The 20,136-nt window shown below is 37.0% G+C and overlaps 1 protein-coding gene across 1 annotated transcript in view; it reads right to left on the reverse strand.

Moving 5' to 3' along the window:
- Positions 1 to 4,968: 4,968 nt before the first annotated feature.
- Positions 4,969 to 20,136, reverse strand: part of LOC129745749 (protein Daple-like) — a 32,663-nt gene continuing 17,495 nt past the window's right edge. Inside the window, exons 3-5 of the mRNA XM_055739076.1 lie at positions 15,935 to 16,470; positions 15,379 to 15,443; positions 4,969 to 5,647 (exon numbers count right to left, since the gene is read on the reverse strand). Of these exons, the coding sequence (XP_055595051.1) occupies positions 5,347 to 5,647; positions 15,379 to 15,443; positions 15,935 to 16,470 (902 nt within the window). The 3' untranslated portion in view covers positions 4,969 to 5,346. The remainder of the gene's footprint in view (positions 5,648 to 15,378; positions 15,444 to 15,934; positions 16,471 to 20,136) is intronic.

The raw sequence follows: 20,136 nt of genomic DNA on the forward strand, positions 1-20,136 counted from the left end.
TTTTAGAGGTCAATATTTTTACTCTTGTGACTTGACTCGAACCAAAATAATTTAAATTTAAAAACAGGATTGTGGATCTCGTTTTTCACAAACTGTGAAAATTTTATATGAGCCATGTTTTCATATTTAAAATTTATGTAATGAAAACCAAGAAAATCATCATGTTAAACTGGGAAAAACTTGAGAATTTCAAAATGAAAAATTGCTAGCAACCCTGTATGATTCTGAATTCTAGATTTTTTATTCTAGATTCAAGATTCAAGATATAAGATACAAAATTTAAGATACTAGATTCTACATTCTACATTCAAGATTCCAAATTCTAGATTTTCGATTTCAAATTCTAGACCCTAAATTCTAGATTCAAGGATTTAGATTCCAGACTAGATTCTAGATTCAAGAATCTAGATTCTAGATTATAAATTTAAAATTCTAGATTTTATATCCTCGATTCAAGAAAATAGTTTCTAGATTTTAGTTTCTCGATTCTAGATTCAAGATTTTGGATTTTTGATTCTATATTCTAGATTCTAAATTTGAGATTCAAGATTAAAGATTCAGAAATCTTGATTCAGGATTCTAGATTCTTAATTAAAGATTCTAGATTTGTTGATTCAAGTTTCTAATTTCAAGATAGTAGATTCTTGAAATTGATTTTAGATTCTAGATGATTCTAGATTCTAAATTCTAGACTCTTGAATCAAGATTCTGAAATCTAGAGTCTGATCCAAGATTCAATATTTTAGATTTTAGATTCAGTATTCTGGATTTAAAGATTCTAAATTCTTGTTTCTTGATTCTAGATTTTAGAATCTGATTCAAGATTTGGATTCTTGATTCTTGATTCGAGATTGGAAATTCGAGATATTAGATTCTAGATTCTAACTTATAGATTCAAGATTTTATATTCTAGATTCAAGATTTTAGATTCTAGATTTAAGATTCCATGTTCTAGATTCGACACTCTAAATTCTAGATTCTAGATTCGTAAGCAAAGATTCTTGATGCTAGATTATAGATTCGAGATTCAAGACATTAGATTACAAACTCAAGATTTGAGATTCATGATTCTTGATTTTTGATTTAAGATTCAAGATTCTAGATTCAAGATTCAAGATCCTGTATTCGAGGTTCCGGATTTCTGTATTCTGGATTCTAGATTCTAGATTGTAGATTGTTGATTCTAGATTCTAGGTTCTTGATTCTGGATTCTGCATTCTACATTCTTGATTCGAGATTTTTGATTCGAGATTCAAGATTTGGATTCTCAATTCCAGATTTTAGATTTCAGATTCTAGATTCTTTATTCTAGATTTTATATCCCAGAATATAGATTTTCCATTAAAGAAATAAGATTCTACATTCTTGATTCTAGATTTGAGATTCTAGATTCCAGATTCTAGAATTTAGATTCTAGATCTTAGATTTCATATTCGAGTTTATAGATTCTGGATTTTGGGTTCTTGATTCTAAAGTCTAGATTGAAGATTTGAGATTCTAAATTTTTGATTCAGGCTTCCCAGTTAAAGATTCTAGATTCTAGATTTTAAATTCTAAATTCTTGATTTTAGATTCTAGATTCTTGAACTTGATTATAGATTCTAGATTCAAGATTCTGAATTCTAGACTCTTCTAGATTCTAGATTCTAAATTTTAGATTCCAGATTCAAAAATTCAAATTTCAGCTTCAAATTTCAAGATTTTAGATCCTAGTTTTTAGATTCTAGATTTTCGATTCTAGATTTAAGGTTTCAGATTCTACATTCGACATTCTAAATTCTAGATTCTAAAACCCAGGTTCTGGATGCAAGATTAATAAATTCTACATTCTAGATTCTAGATCCTACATTTTCGATTCAAGATTCTTGATTCTACATTCTTGACTATTTGTTAAAGATTCTAGATTTGACATTCTAAATTCTAGATTCAAGAACCCAGATTCTGGATGCAAGATTCTAGAATCAGGATTCTATATTCTAGATTCTAGAATCTAGATTCTAGATTCTAGATTATTGATTCTAGATTCTAGATTCTAGATTCTAGGTTCTAGATTCTAGATTCTAGATTCTAGATTCTAGATTCTAGATTCTAGATTCTAGATTCTAGATTCTTACTTCTAGATTCTAGATTCTAGATTCTAGATTCTAGATTCTATATTCTATATTCTATATTCTAAATTCTAGATTCTAGATTCTAGATTCTAAATTCTAGATTCTAGATTCTAGATTCTAGATTTTAGATTCTAGATTCTAGATTCTATATTTTAGATTCTAGATTCTAGATTCTAGATTCTAGATTCTAGATTCTAGATTCTAGATTCTAGTTTCTAGATTCTAGATTCTAGATTCTATATTCTATATTCTATATTCTATATTCTAGATTCTTACTTCTAGATTCTAGATTCTAGATTCTAGATTCTAGATTCTAGATTCTAGATTCTAGATTCTAGATTCTAGATTCTAGATTATAGATTCTAGATTCTAGATTCTAGATTCTTGATTCTAGATTCTAGATTCTAGATTCTAGATTCTAGATTCTAGATTCTAGATTCTAGATTCTAGATTCTAGATTCTAGATTCAAGATTCTAGATTCTAGATTCTAGATTCTAGATTCTAGGTTCTAGATTCTAGATTCTAGATTCTAGATTCTAGATTCTAGATTCTAGATTCTAGATTCTAGATTCTAGATTCTAGATTCTAGATCTAGATTCTAGATTCTAAATTTTAGATTCTAGATTTTAGATTCTAGATTCTAGATTCTAGATTCTAGATTCTTGATTCTAGATTCTAGATTCTAGATTCTAGATTCTAGATTCTAGATTCTAGATTCTAGATTCTAGATTCTAGATTCTAGATTCTAGATTCTAGATTCTAGATTCTAGATTCTAGATTCTAGATTCTAGATTCTAGATTCTAGATTCTAGATTCTAAATTCTAGATTCTAGATTCTAGATTCGAGATTCCAGATTCTAGATTCTAGATTTAAAAATTTAGATTCTAGGTTCTAAATTCCAGATTCTAGATATGAGATTCTAGTATTCTAGGTTATAGATTTGAGACACTAGATTCAAGTTTCTAGAGTTTGGTTTGAATATTCTTGATTAAAAATTCTTGAATTAAGATTTTAGATTCTTGATTCTAGATTTTAAATTTCAGATTTATGATTGTAGATGCTAGATTTTGCATTCTTGATTCTAAATTGAATATTCATGGTTCCAGAATTTAGAATTAAGATCCTAGATTCAAGATTCAAGATTGAATATAGTAGATTCTAGATCCTTGATTCTAGAATCTAGATTGTAGATTATTGATTCTAGATTCTCAATTCTTAATTTTAGATTCTATATCCTAGATTTTAAATTCTTGATTTTAAATTCTAGATTCTACATTTTAGATTCTAGATTTTTGATTCCAGATTTTAGATTCTACATTTAAGATACTAGAATTGAAATTATAGATTTTAGATTCTAGATTTTGGATTGTAGATTCTAGATTTTAGATTCTAGATTTTAGATTCTTGGTTTAGATTCTAGATTCAAGATTTTTAATTCTAGATTTTAGATTCAAGATTCTAGATCTTAAATTCTAGATTCGAGATTCTGGATTCAAGATTCCTGATTAGAGATTCTTGATTCTAGATTTGATATTCTATATTCTAGGTTTTAGATTCAAGATTCTTGATTCTAGGTTCTAGGTTCGAAATTCAAGATTTGAGATTCTGTATTCTTGATTATATGGTCAAGATTCTAAACTCTAGATTCAAAATTTCAGATTCTTTTTTATTCTTGGTTCTAGAATTTAGATTCTAGATTCTAGATTCTGAATTCTAGATTAATATTCTAGGTTCAGAATTGTACATTCTTGATTCTAGATTCCAGATTCTGGATTTTAAATTCCAGACTAAAGATTTATAATTATCGATTTTTGATTCTGTTATTTTTAGATTTTAGAACGAAGTGTTAAAGTTTTTGTTGTTTTTGTATAGAGTATGCTAAATTCTTGATGTTGAATTGTGTAGCTGGAATCCTAGATTCTAGTTTCTGGAATGCGGATTCTAAACATTATTAAGATTCCACATTTCGATCTTCGATGGATTTTGGATAGTTGCTTTTCCAAATTTCAAATTTATTAAAACACACTTCGAATTCCAATACGTTCCATTTATTTGTCAAACAATTGTGTGCAGCTGAAAACTTACCTTGAACTCACTCTTTTTTCTTTTCTTTGTATATATCACCACAGTAAGAATCCGATTTAACTTTCAACGAAAACTTGGCCAGTAAAATCTCTGCTATGAAAGTTTCGTTGCTACGCTTCCCGAAAAAATGGGATAACACTTCACAAAGCTGAAAAACTTAAACTAGGTACCTACCTATCTTAAGTACTTCAGTTCTCGTTTATCTCCACTAAGCTGTGATTCAGCTTCTGTGTTCAAAGAAGGGAGCTTAACTTTATTTTCATCCTCTTTCTATGTTTTGTTATGTTTTTTTTTTAAGGTGAAACCCACCAAAAACTTGAAATTAGTTATTCTCACGTTCGAGAATGAAGAAAAACGGCGTTCGCAAAGGTGTTTATCCATTTCGACTATGTGAGTTTGAGTATGTGTGTTGTTTCCGTGAATTATTTTTCATTCCAAACAATACGAGCCACTTCTTAATGCATACGATTGAGCTCCCTGTCTTGTTCAATAATTTTATATCATTCATTTCATTCCTTGGATATTTGTGTACGACATGCTTTTTTCGTGAAATGTTGGAAAATTTTCCTAACTAAAGGTGTTGTTTCTTTTTTTGTAACTTACAATTTGATTTGGTACAACTAGAACTTGAAAATGTTTATTTTCGTATTCTTAAGGATAATCACCATATCACGGCATCAGTCGAAGTTGGAACGACTTTCGGAAAATTATTATACCGCACATCTACCTTTACACTACTCCATTATATTGAGCTTCCTTATCAACTATTTACACGTCAATTTAGATTTATAGCGTTAATTAAAAGTTCTATCCATGCCATCGCATCTGCTCCTAATGACTAGAGAACACAAAATATCCATTTACCGGGGCTGGGACAGCAGCAAAAAGTATCAACTAGCAAGCGCCATTCGTCGTGGTGGCTCCAGAGAAAATTCGCTCTCTCACTGCTGTTTCCGGTAATTGTCAACGAACGCTACGCTACACACATAGAGACAATGATGATGACATTTTTTTCCCCATCCGATCACCTCGTCGCCGCCTCACAGTTTCAAAGATGAACCAAACAAAAAATCGACATCATTATCCTCGGTCCACCGTTCCTCCCCGACTCCGGGGACCACTCTGAAATGGTCTTGGCTTGGGTTAGGTCAGTGTGCCGGCGATGGTGGTGTCGAGTTAGCCGCTGTGGTCTCCGGACCATTGATTGGATTACCGTCCCGAGATGGCCGCAGAAGACCACCCACCACTCTCTCAGCACCGTCCTCCCGCAGTAGCTGATCCTTTAATTGATTGTTTTCCACCGTGAGTAAGCAATTTTCCCGCCGAAGTGCTTCTATTTTGCGCTGCAATCCGTCGGTCACCGTCAGCATCTCGGTTCGCCAGCGCTCCTTCAGCTGTTCGTTGCAATCCAGCAGCTGACGCAGTTCCTGTTCCCGCGCTTGCCTCATTCTGCCCAGTGGAAAGGAAGAAAGAAAGGAAGCACAATTCAGACGAAATTTTCCCATCACGGTAAATGGAACGCTTCGATGATTACGCTTATTTAATGGAAAATTTAACCAGATATGGCTTTTCGTAGAGGTAGGAAGCGTGGATCCTGATTTATTCAATTGAAGAGAGAAAAAAATGATTTTATTCGAAAGTCAATTGCAAGCCAATATCACGTATTTAATTTTAGGGCAATATTCATGATTGCCGGAAGCATGAATGATAATGAAAATAACGGGCCTGTGGCAATAAATAGCTCTGGCAGAATTTTCGCTCAACATAGGAACATAAATACCCGATCAGTACCCGGCCTTCCCTTCCTTTTAAGTGTTTTCTAGTGTTTACCTCGCGACAAAACCCATTTTGTCAGAGGGGAATTCATGATGGGTTGTGTGAATCAAAGTGAGTAGGTCCTATAGCATCCCAGTATCAAACTATCCTTATATTATAACCATCGAAAGAAGAAGTTTCGTCAAGAATCATCAAACTCGGGCACTTCTTGAGCAATACACATGTTAACGTATTTGAGCCTCTTTGAGCATGCATTGAATTACTCTTTTTTGTCCACCAGTTTGTTACCTTCATAGTATTCTAGAGTCTCGAGTCAAGACTACAAACAGGCCATATCCACCTTCGAAAGTCAACACAAACTAGAAATTGGGCGCATTAATTTATCTTCAAAACCAACAATTTCCTTTTTTTCGCGGTCTTGTGGATTAGCTTGGAAATTTTGATTCAAGCTTCAAGTTTTAAGCTTTATTTGGTCGGCCCAAATAGAGGCTGTTTGGGTTTACACTTTACAAACATGTTCATTGCTTCAACGTAGAGGATTTGGTCGAAAACCTCGAAAACCCCAAATATTTAACCTGAACAAGAGCCGAAGAGAAGAGAAGTCTAGACTTAATTCACCTTCAGTGTGCAGGATAGTGCAGGGCTTTACCTATACTCAGTCTGGATTTAACTTTGGCCAGTCAACCATTCAGAAAGGATTTCGTAGTCCTATAGAAACATAATCGTTAAAGAATGAATTCTTATATATCCCCTTCGCTCCATAGTATCTTCACGTATCTTGTCAGAGACGAAGCCGATTTCTTTGAAGAATTTTCATAAAATCTTACTTCTTCTTCTTCTTCTTCTTCTTCTTCTTCTTCTTCTTCTTCTTCTTCTTCTTCTTCTTCTTCTTCTTTCACCAACATAGCCAAAACATGCAAGCATCCTGGAAAAGGAAAGACTTGCGTTCTTCATTCCTCTTTTCAACGCAATCTCTGTTACATTTAAACTGCATTGCAGAGATTACTACGGTCAGGCCAACCATGTGGTAAATACCGCAAAAGGTCATCAAGGGAAGGAACAAACAGTGGAGTTCCCTGCCAAACGCTTCTGTTGAAAAGAAGAAGTCGTAGAAAGCTGATATTACAGGGTCCGGCAATTTAAGTGCTACATTGAAATAAACATATAAATTGATCAAAACATCAACTTTCTATTTCAAATTCAAACTGAAAAAAAACAAATCACTTTTTCAAAATTCACTGGTAAAGTTCGACTTGTTCGCCCTCGAGTTTAACCACTCGCCGCAGACGGTCGAGGAACGCATCGTATGAGGCCGCAGGTGTTCTTGTGGTATTTTATCCCAGGCTACCACGAGATGTCGCTTCAGTACCTCCACACCGTCATGTTTCTTAGAGCCGACTTCAGCCTCCAACATACTCCAAACAGCGAAGTCTATAAGGTTCAGGTCTGGCGAACTCGCCGGCCACTCGGAGCTCTAAATGAACCCTGGAAAATGTTGCGCAATCTGGAAGTCCTGTTGGAAAACTCAATCCCTGGAACCAAAATGTCGACGTGCCCACGGTTCGACGACATTCTGACGACAACTTCCCGATATGTATTTTGGTTGATCTTCATTCCTTCAGGGACAAAAACCAGCGGAGTCCGACCATCACGGGTGATTCCGGCCCAAACCAACATCGATGCTGGTTTCTGTCGCCAGGTGGCCGTCAGCAAGTTGTGATCTGTCTGGCAACCATACTCTGTCATTCTGCTTATTCACGAACTACTGTACGGTGAAGAGTTCCTCGTCGGTAAACACGATATTCTTCAACCTTCCTTCAACGGCCCTCTTCAGCAGCGCCTTCGCTCTTTTTACCCGTTCTTGTTTCTGCTTCACCATAAGGCCTTGAACCTTTTGGATCTTGTAGGGTTTGATCTGAAGTTTATCTTTCAGGATCCGACGGAGACTTCGATCCGATATGTTGAGATCCTCAGCCAATTTCGTGGCACTACGACGAGGATTTCTCTTAAGGCGCTTCTGAATGATCTTCGCCATGGCAGGTGTCACCACAGCAGATCGGCGTCCCCCACCATACCGTTTTTTTGGCACTTCCGGTCTCTAGGTATCTTTTAACTGTACGGTATACAAAACTTCTGCACACATTTATATCGGATAGCTCACAAGCTATGTCCTTCTGCCGTTTGCCAGCTAGGGACAAGGCAACCACAGCGCTATGTTTCTGTTCGAGATCTATTTTCCGGATAGTACCTGATTACAAAAGAAACATTTACATCAAATGATAGCTAAGACATAATGTAAACAAAGCGACGAGGGATCGTTCAATACTGTTTCGTGTGCAACGAAATAAATACTGTTGAAGTAATGTAGCAGTTCAATTGCCGGACCCTGTACATCCCCTTCGCTACACCCATAGAAGAGGTTGCAAAAATCCAATGCCTATTTAGCAAATCTCTGTGCCGATAATGCGCTGAAATGTGCACTGTGCCGAAAACGGTATGTTTGAAAAACCGTAACTGGCATAAGGACTCGGCTCCCAACCAAAATGATGCATGACCACTACATTCAAGCGAAACAAGAAAAACATTTTATGGGATTTCCTTCCTATTGGATAATTCATCCCAGAAACAAGAAAATAAAAATTAAAACCACAGCGCTGTGGTGAGAATCGAACTCAAATCACCAAATATATCGTCTTGCCAGTCCGACATCCTAACCAGTGTACTATACGAGCTTCATGCAGGAAGAGGGATATTTGTCATAGGCTTTCTGTTACCGATCAATCACAAAAAAAACGTACAACGGCGGCTTCCCGGCGTTTGGCCTCCTTTCAATGCATTCCTTTGTCTTGCGATGGAAACGGGAAAGGGAACGGGAGTGAAGGAACGGGAAACCCATTGAATGAGAACTGTGCTTTGCTTACTGCCTGCTATTACATACACGCGCTACATATACACAGCTGCCAAAGCCGGCCAGCTTGTTTTGTTATGGAAACGGGAAAGGGAACGGGAGTGAAGGAAACGGGAAGCCCATTGAATGAGAACTGTGTGCTTACCGCCTGCTATTACATATACACAGCTGCTGAAGCCGGGCAGCTTGGCCGGTGTTGTTTGCTGGTGAATTGAAGGAATGTGTTTGTTGTTGCTTTTGCTACATACACACGCACAGCTTAGCCGTGTTTGCCGGTAGATTGAATTAGAAGGATGTTTTTGTTGTTGCTTTTGCTACATTCACACGCACAGTGCTCGGTTCGCTGGCTGCCTGGTGTTGGCCGGTATTTATTTCCATCCTTCTTCGGCTTGTGATGCGATGGGGAGGGACGCGAAAACGTTTTTATTTTGTTTCATTCAGACATACGCAATTCGGTTGCGCTGGGAGGTTAATGCCGGTGGGCGCAAATCGAATCAGTGCCGGTCGCGTTATCTTCTTGTACCAATGATGCTATGAAATTGACTACACGCCATTGGCACAGAGGCTGAATTTTGGGTGTACGTAGTATGTAGTCAGAGGCATCTCTATCTATAGTATGTTACACAGCCTCTGAAAGCTCCAGTCCAAACTTCAGTCCAAGTGAGGCTCCTAACCAATTACTTATCCAGTCCCAATTATATCATGACTCAATAGGTGAACCTGATCTTGTTTTAAATGAAAACTGAGATGTGCACAGAGAACAGATCAGCGTTGAGGGGTTTAACAAAAGCTCATTCAAAATGTCTTGACAGATTGGAAGTTCAGTCAATAATGCAGGCATAAAAAATATGTTGATTCTCCGAACCACGCCCGTCTCTGATTTGGAATGGAATTCAATCGGTGAACCTTAAATCAAGCCAACTGCATTTTCGTGCCTGGTTCAGTGCCAAAAATGGGGCCAGGTCCACGGCAACTTATTCCAACTAACCGCTTTGCCGCCAGAAACAGGGCTTCAATGCAGCAGTGTTGGTATTATTCGGCCGATTTTTGACCTCTACGAATCCGAAGTCAAACTTCACCTGTGCCTTCTGGACCAATATAAGCTGGTAATTTGAAAGTGGAGGGTGGAGTTGAAGTAAGTGTACATCACATTGTGCTTAAAAGTTTAGTTGTTGCTAACCTCGGAAAATACCCAATATTTAGCATTTTTTTCGGTCAGCTTGTCGACACTAGAGATTGTTTAACGAATCTCTGAGACGTCTGCCGACGGACTAGTGATTAGACTAACAATATATACGTTGAGCGGTTAATACGTACAAAGAAGTTCTGCGAGACCAGTTGTAGACGGCGGCATGAGAGTTTAGCATAAGCATCAGAGCACTTATCGATGATTAAAGCCAAACTTTTTGCCGAAATTAGGCGCACAGCTATTTCAGCTCACATTCCTGTGAAGTTGTAGAATACATCGCTTGTTTAGGCGCTATACTGCTCGCGTTTCGGGTGCAGCTTATTCGGCGCATCATCCTTTGTTCGCATTTCGAGTACAGCTTACCAGCACGCATTTCAGACGCAGACCTAACATTTTAAGCACATATAATTCGTGGCAGCATTTCTACCTCGCAATTTGGCTCAGCAATACAAGCTCGCAATTGCGGCGCAGTTTTTCTAGCTCGCAATTCGGTTTTTGGACATCTCACATTCACCACATTACGCTACACTTGGTCTTATCACCTCGCTCGTTGCGCCTCTGCTCGTCTGGTGCTCACCGGATTCGCGGCGAATACCTGTTTAGCAGGACAGTCGTCCGATATTCTCGCAACATGTCCTGCCCAGCATATCCAATCAGCCTTCGCCACTTTCTGGATACGCGCGAACTCGTGGTTCATCCTTCGCCTCAACATTCCGTTCTCCTGCACGCCGCCAAAGATGGTCCTTTACACTCGTCGCTCGAATACTCCGAGTGTACGCAGGTCCTCCTCGAGCCCGTAGAAAACAACCGGTCTATTGAGCATCGTGTGTAGGTTACACTTGCGAGGGCTTAGTCTTCTCGAACGAATTTGCTTATAGAGTTAGTAGTACACGACTTCCGCTGATCATTCGACTCCGGATCTAACGGCTGCAGCCGGCTGTTGTCATGGTCTGTGGTCACCAGTGAACCGAGATTGACAAAGTCTTCGCCATCGATCGTGACCTTGTTATTATTGGACAGGCGGGTTCGGTCGGTCTCGGATCCGCAGGCCAGCATATACTTCGTCTTAGACGTATAAATCATTAACGAAAACCTTTCTTCTTCGCGTTTCAGTTTGCGGTAGATCTTCTCCACCACCGACGATGATCTGCCTACAATATAAATGTCATCGGCAAAGCAGATAAGTTGAGTGGATCTGTTGAAAATAGTGCCCCACATTTCACCCACCGCACGTTGTATAACACCTTCTAGCGTCGAAGCCCCCTGCGCGATTCAACTGAACTCGACAATTCCTCAGAAATCCGCACACAGCACTGCTTTTCATCCATTGTCACCTTGATCAGTCTGGTTAGCTTGCCAGAAAAGCCGTTCTCGTCGATGAATAGATGGTGCGTAGGGACTAGGTGTTCACGGCATTTTTGGAAGATTTGCCGTAGTGTAAAGGTCTGGTCCGTCGTAGACCGTCCCTTCATGTCCTTCCGGCCTTATGACTTCTAAGAATCTGTTTGCTTGTAGGTTTGGGCAGCGGAGATCGGTAGATCCAATTTTCACCCTTCTTGTAGATGGGGCATATAACCCCCTTCTTTTACTCCTCCGGTAGCTGTTCTGTGACCCAGATCCAGAACATCCAAAAGGTTCACCCAGCATAGGTTAAGATACGCCGTAAACAGGCCCTTAGAGGGAAGTTTCAGATGTCCGAACTACTTGCCATTGAGACGTAAGAAGATTGGCTTGTTAAAAATTTTACCAGTTGTGCACCTTCTTTTACAGGATTGATCACCTGGTATTTCACACGGATCCTGAACTGATAGATTGCCTACGTTTATGAAATAGATGATCCTCTACCCCATATGCGCTCTTCTCATGTTCGGAAGATAAGTAAGTTCGGAAAAATTGACTCGACTATTCAAGGTTGAGGTCGCAGTTCTAATCTAGTTTTTGCAAAGAGTTTTTGGAACCTGTTCTAGTAAAACAGAGGAATATGCGTCCATGCAATGTCATTAGATCGCTGGTCAAAGATAACCTAAGGTGACTTCACCTCGCTATTTAGGAGGTAAACTGTACAGAGTACAGTTAATCATTCTCTCTATTTACAGCGTTAAAAACCATGTAAGAACAGAATTGAACGTTTACAAAGACGAAAAAAAGATAAAACTCAATTTTGATGATACTTTAGTTAAAAACACAACCAGCTAGAGATCACATCTTGAGGAAGAATGCCGAAACTAGTGGACAGAACGCACTATACCGGAAGGGTGGTCAGAAATAGAATAATGATTATATGGAATAAAATGATTGTTACATCAAATGTTTAGTAGCATGTTCATCGCATTTTAGCAAACTCATTTATTCTTGATAAACGTATTGAAAATACAATTCTTGATATCCTTATAGGCAAAACGCCTTCAAGTAGGCAAGGATATTTAATTTCTTGGCTGATATCGCGGCAAATATGGCGGCAGATGATTTTTTCAAATCAAATATTGATGCACTTTTTAAACTTGAAAAAGGACGAAATTCGATATAATTATGCATTATTATCGTCAATTGGGAGTCAGCAACCAAAATAAAAATGATATTCAGCTTTGATATTCGGGTTTTCTCAAAAGTTAACAGCATTCTAAATTTGAGCGTAAAACACGTGGTCTGGCGCGCATTCTGCCCCAATTCTGATATGATTGTTTTTAGTTTAAATTGTGAAAATAAAATGAAATATAAATAAATATTTATTGTCATCCGAAGGGGCATACGATTGGAAAAAAGAAAAGCTGAAATTTTATTAGCCTCACAGTACCTACGGTTTGTCATAAAACTTTATAAGGCATGAAAAATGACAAGTTTGTCGCAAAGTCGAATTATCATTCTGTTTCTAAGAATTTAAGTGGTTTTAATGAAATTTTCACCTAAAAAATGATAGAGAAGCATGCTTTCCGCAACAAAAATTAAGAAAAACATCATTCGTAGCCATAAGTTGGCGTATTTTTTTTAAAATAATGACATGGGCCATCTTACCCCGCTGGTGCATCTTGTACACTTTTCCTTAAAAAGTTTGTTTTCGATATGCCAAGTTTCTAAATCAATGGAAATCTAATCGAACTATATATCTGCTTGATCAGAGATCGTTAAAGTCAGCTTCATGTTTGGGTCATTTCCTGAAAAGGTAATGTCTGTCTGATACTATAATGCATCTTCTTAGTCCTTGAGCGACAAAAAAATTCCTTAACCCTCATCCGCATTAGGGTGTCATTTTGACACCATTGCAAGTTTGAAGGCTTGTAACTTTTTTCAGAAGCTTCAAAATACAAAAATTTCTTCGGGGACCCTAAATGAATTAAAAAGTTCTTCAATATTGCATCTTTACTTTTTTATGGACGGACCCTGGAAGCCTGGACAAAAAAACTCCCTTTTCCGACTTTGGGTGTCATTTTGACACCACAAAAGTAAAATCTATTCAAGTCGTTTGAATTATTATGAACTTCATATGAAACTTATATCAATAGAAACCTTGTAATGTCAGTAAAATATGTTTAGAACATTATATATAGCTAAAGTTACAAGTTTTCTCGTTATTCAGCATGAAAGAAAAAATATCCGAAAAAACATGCCTCACGAAAACTGCTGTAGTTCATATATTACACGTCCAAAAAAATATTTGCCTTATGCATATGAAAGCTGAAGTTAATGCCTACATCATGAAGACAAAAAATATTTTTTTTAAATTTTTTTTAATGAAATGGTCACAAAAAGTTCAAAAAAGTGGTCTAAAAAACCTACTTTGCATTCGATTGCTAGTTAATATTGTTTGAGCGATGGTAGAGTTTTGAAAAAAATATGACTACAAAATGTATTAAAATTCCAACATTTTGTTGTCTTTAGATTTTTGATGCAACAAAAATTGAATTTACTGGAATTTTTCAAAGTTCACTACTTTGCGCAATTTTTTTACAAATTGAAATTTCATCTGTTTTTGTGGTCCACCGTCAGGTTGTACCCGGATTATCAGTGCTTTTACTTTGTTTGGACCAATCAAGAGTATATTCATTGGAAAGCAAATTTAATCTACATTCTAGTGAGGTGCTACAATTCACGCTGTGAGATTTCACAAAAACATGAAAATTATAAACGTAAAATCATTCCTGAATTTCTAGAACTACAAGCAGCGGTCCAGCAAAACGTGTTTGTTTGCTCTCCGAGTAGGTACGGTGGGTGGTGATTTGGTCAGAGAGCGAAGCCGACAGATAAAATAATGATGCGTGTCGTGACAAGCAAACGTGAACTACTATCAATAGAAAATTTCCAACCAAGAAACGTACGACACGCATCATTATTTCGTCTGTCGGCTTCGCTCTCTGACCAAATCACCACCCACCGTACCTACTCGGAGAGCAAACAAACACGTTTTGCTGGACCGCTGCTTGTAGTTCTAGAAATTCAGGAATGATTTTACGTTTATAATTTTCATGTTTTTGTGAAATCTCACAGCGTGAATTGTAGCACCTCACTAGAATGTAGATTAAATGTGCTTTCCAACGAATATAGTTTTGATTGCTTCAAACGTCGAGAAAGCACTGAAAATCCGGGTACAACCTGACGGTGGACCACAAAAACAGATGAAATTTCAATTTGTTAAAAAATCGCGCAAAGTAGTGAATTTTGAAAAATTCTAGTAAATTCAATTTTTGTTGCATCAAAAATCTAAAGACAGCAAAATGTTAGAATTTTAATACATTTTGTAGTCATATTTTTTTCAAAACTCTACCATCGCTCAAACAGTATTTACTAGCAATCGAATGAAAAGTAGGTTTTTTAGACCACTTTTTTGAACTTTTTGTGACCATTTCATTAAAAAAAATTTAAAAAAATATTTCTTGTCTTCATTATGTAGGCATTAACTTCAGCTTTCATATGCATAAGGCAAATATTTTTTTGGACGTGTAATATATGAACTACAGCAGTTTTCGTGAGGCATGTTTTTTCGGATTTTTTTTCTTTCATGCTGAATAACGAGAAAACTTGTAACTTTAGCTATATATAATGTTCTAAACATATTTTACTGACATTACAAGGTTTCTATTGATATAAGTTATGTTTAAATCGGTTTAACACGCCAAAAGTTATAACGATTTGAGCTTGTGGTGTCAAATTGACACTCCTAGTGCTGATTAGGATAATGAAATCTAATGCGGATGAGGGTTAATCAGGCACGGTGATAACATTTACTACAATTTTGAAAACAGAAAAACATGTCTTCATCATTCCCACGGCCCTATCTACGATGGTACAGAAATAACAAACTCCCTTACTTACTTGCCAATTTCCTGCTCCTTGGTCATCGTCTTCTGGAACGCTTCCAATTTTAATTCCATTTCAATCTGCAAGAAAACGAAACAACACGAGAATATGAGCAAACGGGAACGGGAAATAATTTTCCTTTTTTTTTCAATACGGCATATTGTTATGTACGAAACCGGGGCCTCGGAAAAAGGCACGGATGGCAGACCCAGATGGCAAGCACAGTGGTGGTGGTGTGGCAACTCTCCAAGACACTCCAAGAACATTAAATTGCCATAAAGTCTGCTTATGACGGGAACGTCACGTTTTGAAGAACCCAGTGCCCTTGTCTTCCGCGTCCGACTGTCTGTCTGGCGAATTGGCCGGTCCTGTGCCCTTTCGAGGGGGAAAAATGGGAAGGGAAGTTTCCGACCTTCAATCTAATTGATTTTCGCCGTCATCCCGTCAGGTTTCTATGTTATTTCTTTATATTTTTTTCACATCGGCAGTTCAGAATTGATAATGATCAGATAGATTGCCAGGTCGAAGTTGTGCAATAAACAGTACAGAGATAGGCTAAGAGGACACTTACTATCAATTTCGAGGCGGCGTGTAGATCCGCATCCAGGTTCTGGTTCGTCACAATCAAGTTCTTGAACTTGTCCTCCAGGGCCGTGGCGCGCGATTCGGCCTGCCCGGTCCTCTGCACTTGCAGCTCAAGAGAACCCTTCAGTTGCTCCAGTTGTTTTTCGAGTGCGGTAATCCTATTTTCGTACCCCATCCGGAGTGAGTTCATCTCCAGTTCCACCTTCCGGGCAGCTTCCTCCATCACTTGGCCGATGGTGGAAGCGAGAAAGTTGCATTCCTCCCGGACGTCCTGCTCCCGGGCCAACAGGCTGTGCTTCTCCTCGATGGCTGTATCGGCAATTTGGAGGGCTTCTTGCACTTTGGCCAGAGCCTGATTCTCCCGGCCCATGTGCTGCCGGGCCAGGATGTTGGCCTGATCCAGAAGCGCCTCAAGCTCGTTTTTATCCTTCATCGCCGCCTGCAGCTCGGCAGCCTGGCGTGATTCAACAGCCCGACACTCGTTCAATTCCGACTGCAGCTGCTGGTGTTCCGATTGTAGAGCTTCAAGAAAGGAGAAGAAAAAATAGTAAGATTGAAAGATAAATTGCAGATGCAAAATTTGCAGAAATGGGTTTTTCCTATCGCCACGGCACAGTCAGTCGTCATCGTCGTCGTCGTCGTTCGTCGAGAAGAGGGAGAGAGTGATTTGCAATTCGATTCACAATGATTTCCGACCGGGAATGATTGAAATTTGAATTGTCAAGGCACTTTTTATGGGAAAGAAGTGAATAATAGGGAAACCATTGAAAACAAATTTCGTGATCTGTTACTTCCGATTAAGAAACTATTTTCATCTTTGGTGGAAAAAAAATCAGACCTAGGATTTATGATATCGAATCAAAATTCAGAATATGTTTCGCTAAATTGGGTAAATATAACCAGGCTTGAAAATTCTTTCATTCATTCATATAGACGGCGAAATTTATTTTGGATCACTATACCCTAGAAAATAAGATCACCACGACAGAAATTTTCACGTGATATATATAAATATCACGTGTGACTAGAGTGGGTTATGTATGAAATTTGGGAACCAAATGGAAACTTCAATAAAGGCGTCTCCATCATGTCATGACCGAAATATTGGAGATCTCAATGATCAAGAACATAATGGAAAACTCTTTCTTCACCAAAACAATCATTCATAGCATGCTTCAGTTTCGAAAAAATCTTAAACTAACGACATGTGAGGAAAAAATGAGTCACTAGTCGCAATTTTTGACTCATGACTATGACATAATCCCGACCCGTTTTTCAAATGAATTTTTGCCAATTTTCAAAAGTTCTCTTATAAACGAGAACTGGTTGAAAAAAATTAACTACATAATTAAATTCAGCGCTCCAAATTCCAATCCTAAATTTCAAAAATTGATTCAGAATCTAATTTTTTACTATGATCATTCTGGTTGAAAAGCATAAATATTGCAGTGATTATGAATATTCTGAAATCTGACTCCGTGTTCTTGGCTTCCAACCATTCTAATCTGCACTTGCATCTAAATACAGGGTGGCCACAGAACCAGGAAAATCAGGAAAACCGGAAAAACCGAGAGTTGAAAATCACACCGGGAAAACCTTAAAAAAACGGGAATTCAGACCCGAAACTGGGGAAAAATACAAAAGGAAACCAACATTCAGTTTCGGTTTCAAGATCAGGGACTTTACAAAAATTCTAAATTCTGAATTTTTATTCAATCATCCAAGTCAAACAGTTCCTAAAATTTGTGAGAAGAAAATGATAAGTTTTGAAATAAAAAATTAAAAACACTCGGATTTCACTTCAAAATCCATTGCGCGTAAATTTAAAAAAAAACTCACAATTCAGAACACTTTGTTCAAAATTTGAAAATATAAAAAGAGGCGTATAACTTTTCTGTGATAGTATTTTATTCAAGACACAAATAAAAAATGGATGTACAAATCCTCTTTACGCACGGCACGGTGCTTCATGAAAATCATATTTGACATCTCCGAAAGGTTGCGGTATTTAATAGAAAACTATCTCCTATCAAAAAGTTTCCTTTGTAACTTCCAACTTCCTATCTAGACTTCATAAATGAAATAAGACTAGACTAGACACTGTTTTTTGAAGTTGAGCTTCAAAATTCACTTTTCAATATTCAAATTAATGGTTATAATTTTCCAGAGCATTTCACGTTTTAAATCTTTTATATGCTACGATTCCTTTTAAAATACTCGAAAATGTATTAGTGTTTGTTACACTACGTTAACAAACAAAATAACAAAACTTCTTACGTTTTACTTCTTTTTTTCTCTTGTTCGAAAATATATGGAAATATAATTACATTTTTCATTGGTGCCAAAAGTTTAAGCATCCTGTTCGCAAAATACCTGTTTAAATTATTGGCGTTTCTTTTTGAACTTAAGTTTGTTGTCGCACCAAAAGGCCACGAATGTTGATCGATTTCGATGCTGTTAGATGAATTTTGAAGGTAATTTATTCTAGTTTCTCAACATTTCAAAACAAGATCAATAATATTTAGTGAATCAACTGCGATCGGATGTGAATTGAAGACGTAAAATAAAAAACAACCTATTTATGAACTACTTATTACTGTTGACAATTATTGAACTGATTAAGCAATGGATGCTTAACATGTGAAGGTTCAATGGAAATTTTCAGTTGAAACTTTTGACTGCTATCCGTAAACATTTGGTATAAAAAAAACTTTAAAAAATATTCTCCATTCGCTGTATCTTATTTCTAACTGAATCGACCTTCAAAATACAATTTCTAGATCAAATCCGTTTAAATATTTTTGTTTGTTTCTTAATATATTGGAAGGAAACTAATTTTTTTTTCAAATACGCTTCGGGTTAAAAAAAAAAAACAAAACACAAACACATACAGGATCTCAATGAAACTTGATGTGTCCTCGAAGAGATTCCTTTTTTTTCTTAACTCTAAGAGCACCTGTATCCGTGGTCCAAACAGCCGGTTTAGACCCAAATTCCGACCCGAGCAACCGCACTGGTGATCTATTATAAAAGTTTCAACCCAACTTTTTTTAGAGCTGGTATAAGGATTGATCCAAAACTGATGAGATTTGGGTCCAATTTGACGCAGTTCTAAACCGTTTGACAGTTAATGGAATACGAGTGCAGTTGCCAGTATTTTCATTGGATCGGATCTAATTTCTTTGGTTCAATTCTTGTATAAATTAGACCCAAGAATAGACCACGAATACAGATGCCCTAAGCGTACATCTATCGAGGATATGATGGCTAGCATCTTACAAATGCTGAAACCACCAACCCACAGAAAGTGTACTATGTATGCCGTGACCAGGATTCGATCTCATACCCGCTGACTTAGAAGACTTGAAGGCTATCCTCTACGCCACGGGCTGCGGTTATATTGACCGGTACGGCACGGGAAGGTTAAGAGATGGTTTTGACTAATTTGAGGGCGCTAAATCCAAATATGGAATTTGTTTCTTTTTTACCAGCATAATTATTGATATCCCAAGGTCTTAATTTTTTTGGCAAAATATTTCCAAAATACTCAAATTAGAAGCATTTAATCAATGGTCAACTTTTTCGAAGATCGCGAGTAGTTTTGACTTCTGAGAAAAGTGATGATTTCTTATACAAAGTTTCACTTCACAGTCTGGTGAAGTTAATATGAGAATTTGCAGGATCTTTATAGAATAAATTTTAATCAAATTGAGTCTTAAATATTTTTAAGCATATGTTTAAACGAGTTGCAGTTTTCAACAAAGTTGTTAATGAAACTAAAATCTTTGATATACAAAGGTTAGAAATTTTCTCCAGTGATATTAGAAATAGTTACATTTTTTCCCATTTCCATTCTCTAAAACTAGAATAGCAAGGCAAATCTTATCCTTGATCAGTTGGGTCTGATTCTAAATCAGTTTTATATATTTTGTTTGTCAGTTCAATAATTATCAATGATCAACCCAGTACACTGGATTCTTTTTTTAAACAATCTTATTTTATTTTTATTTTAAACGATTTTTAAGACGATTTTCGAACATGTCAAAAACAGGTTCTAGACATTCCCGCTTTTTGCTAAACCACTCTTGAGTGGTAAATTAGTTCGGACGTTGCTTCCCGACAATAACATGGGCCGGAATGGCCACTTAGAAACTCTGCGGAAGTTCCGGAACAACCGTGGCTTAAAAC

This window comes from Uranotaenia lowii, chromosome 1, assembly GCF_029784155.1.
Source record: "Uranotaenia lowii strain MFRU-FL chromosome 1, ASM2978415v1, whole genome shotgun sequence".
Taxonomy (NCBI): domain Eukaryota; kingdom Metazoa; phylum Arthropoda; class Insecta; order Diptera; family Culicidae; genus Uranotaenia; species Uranotaenia lowii.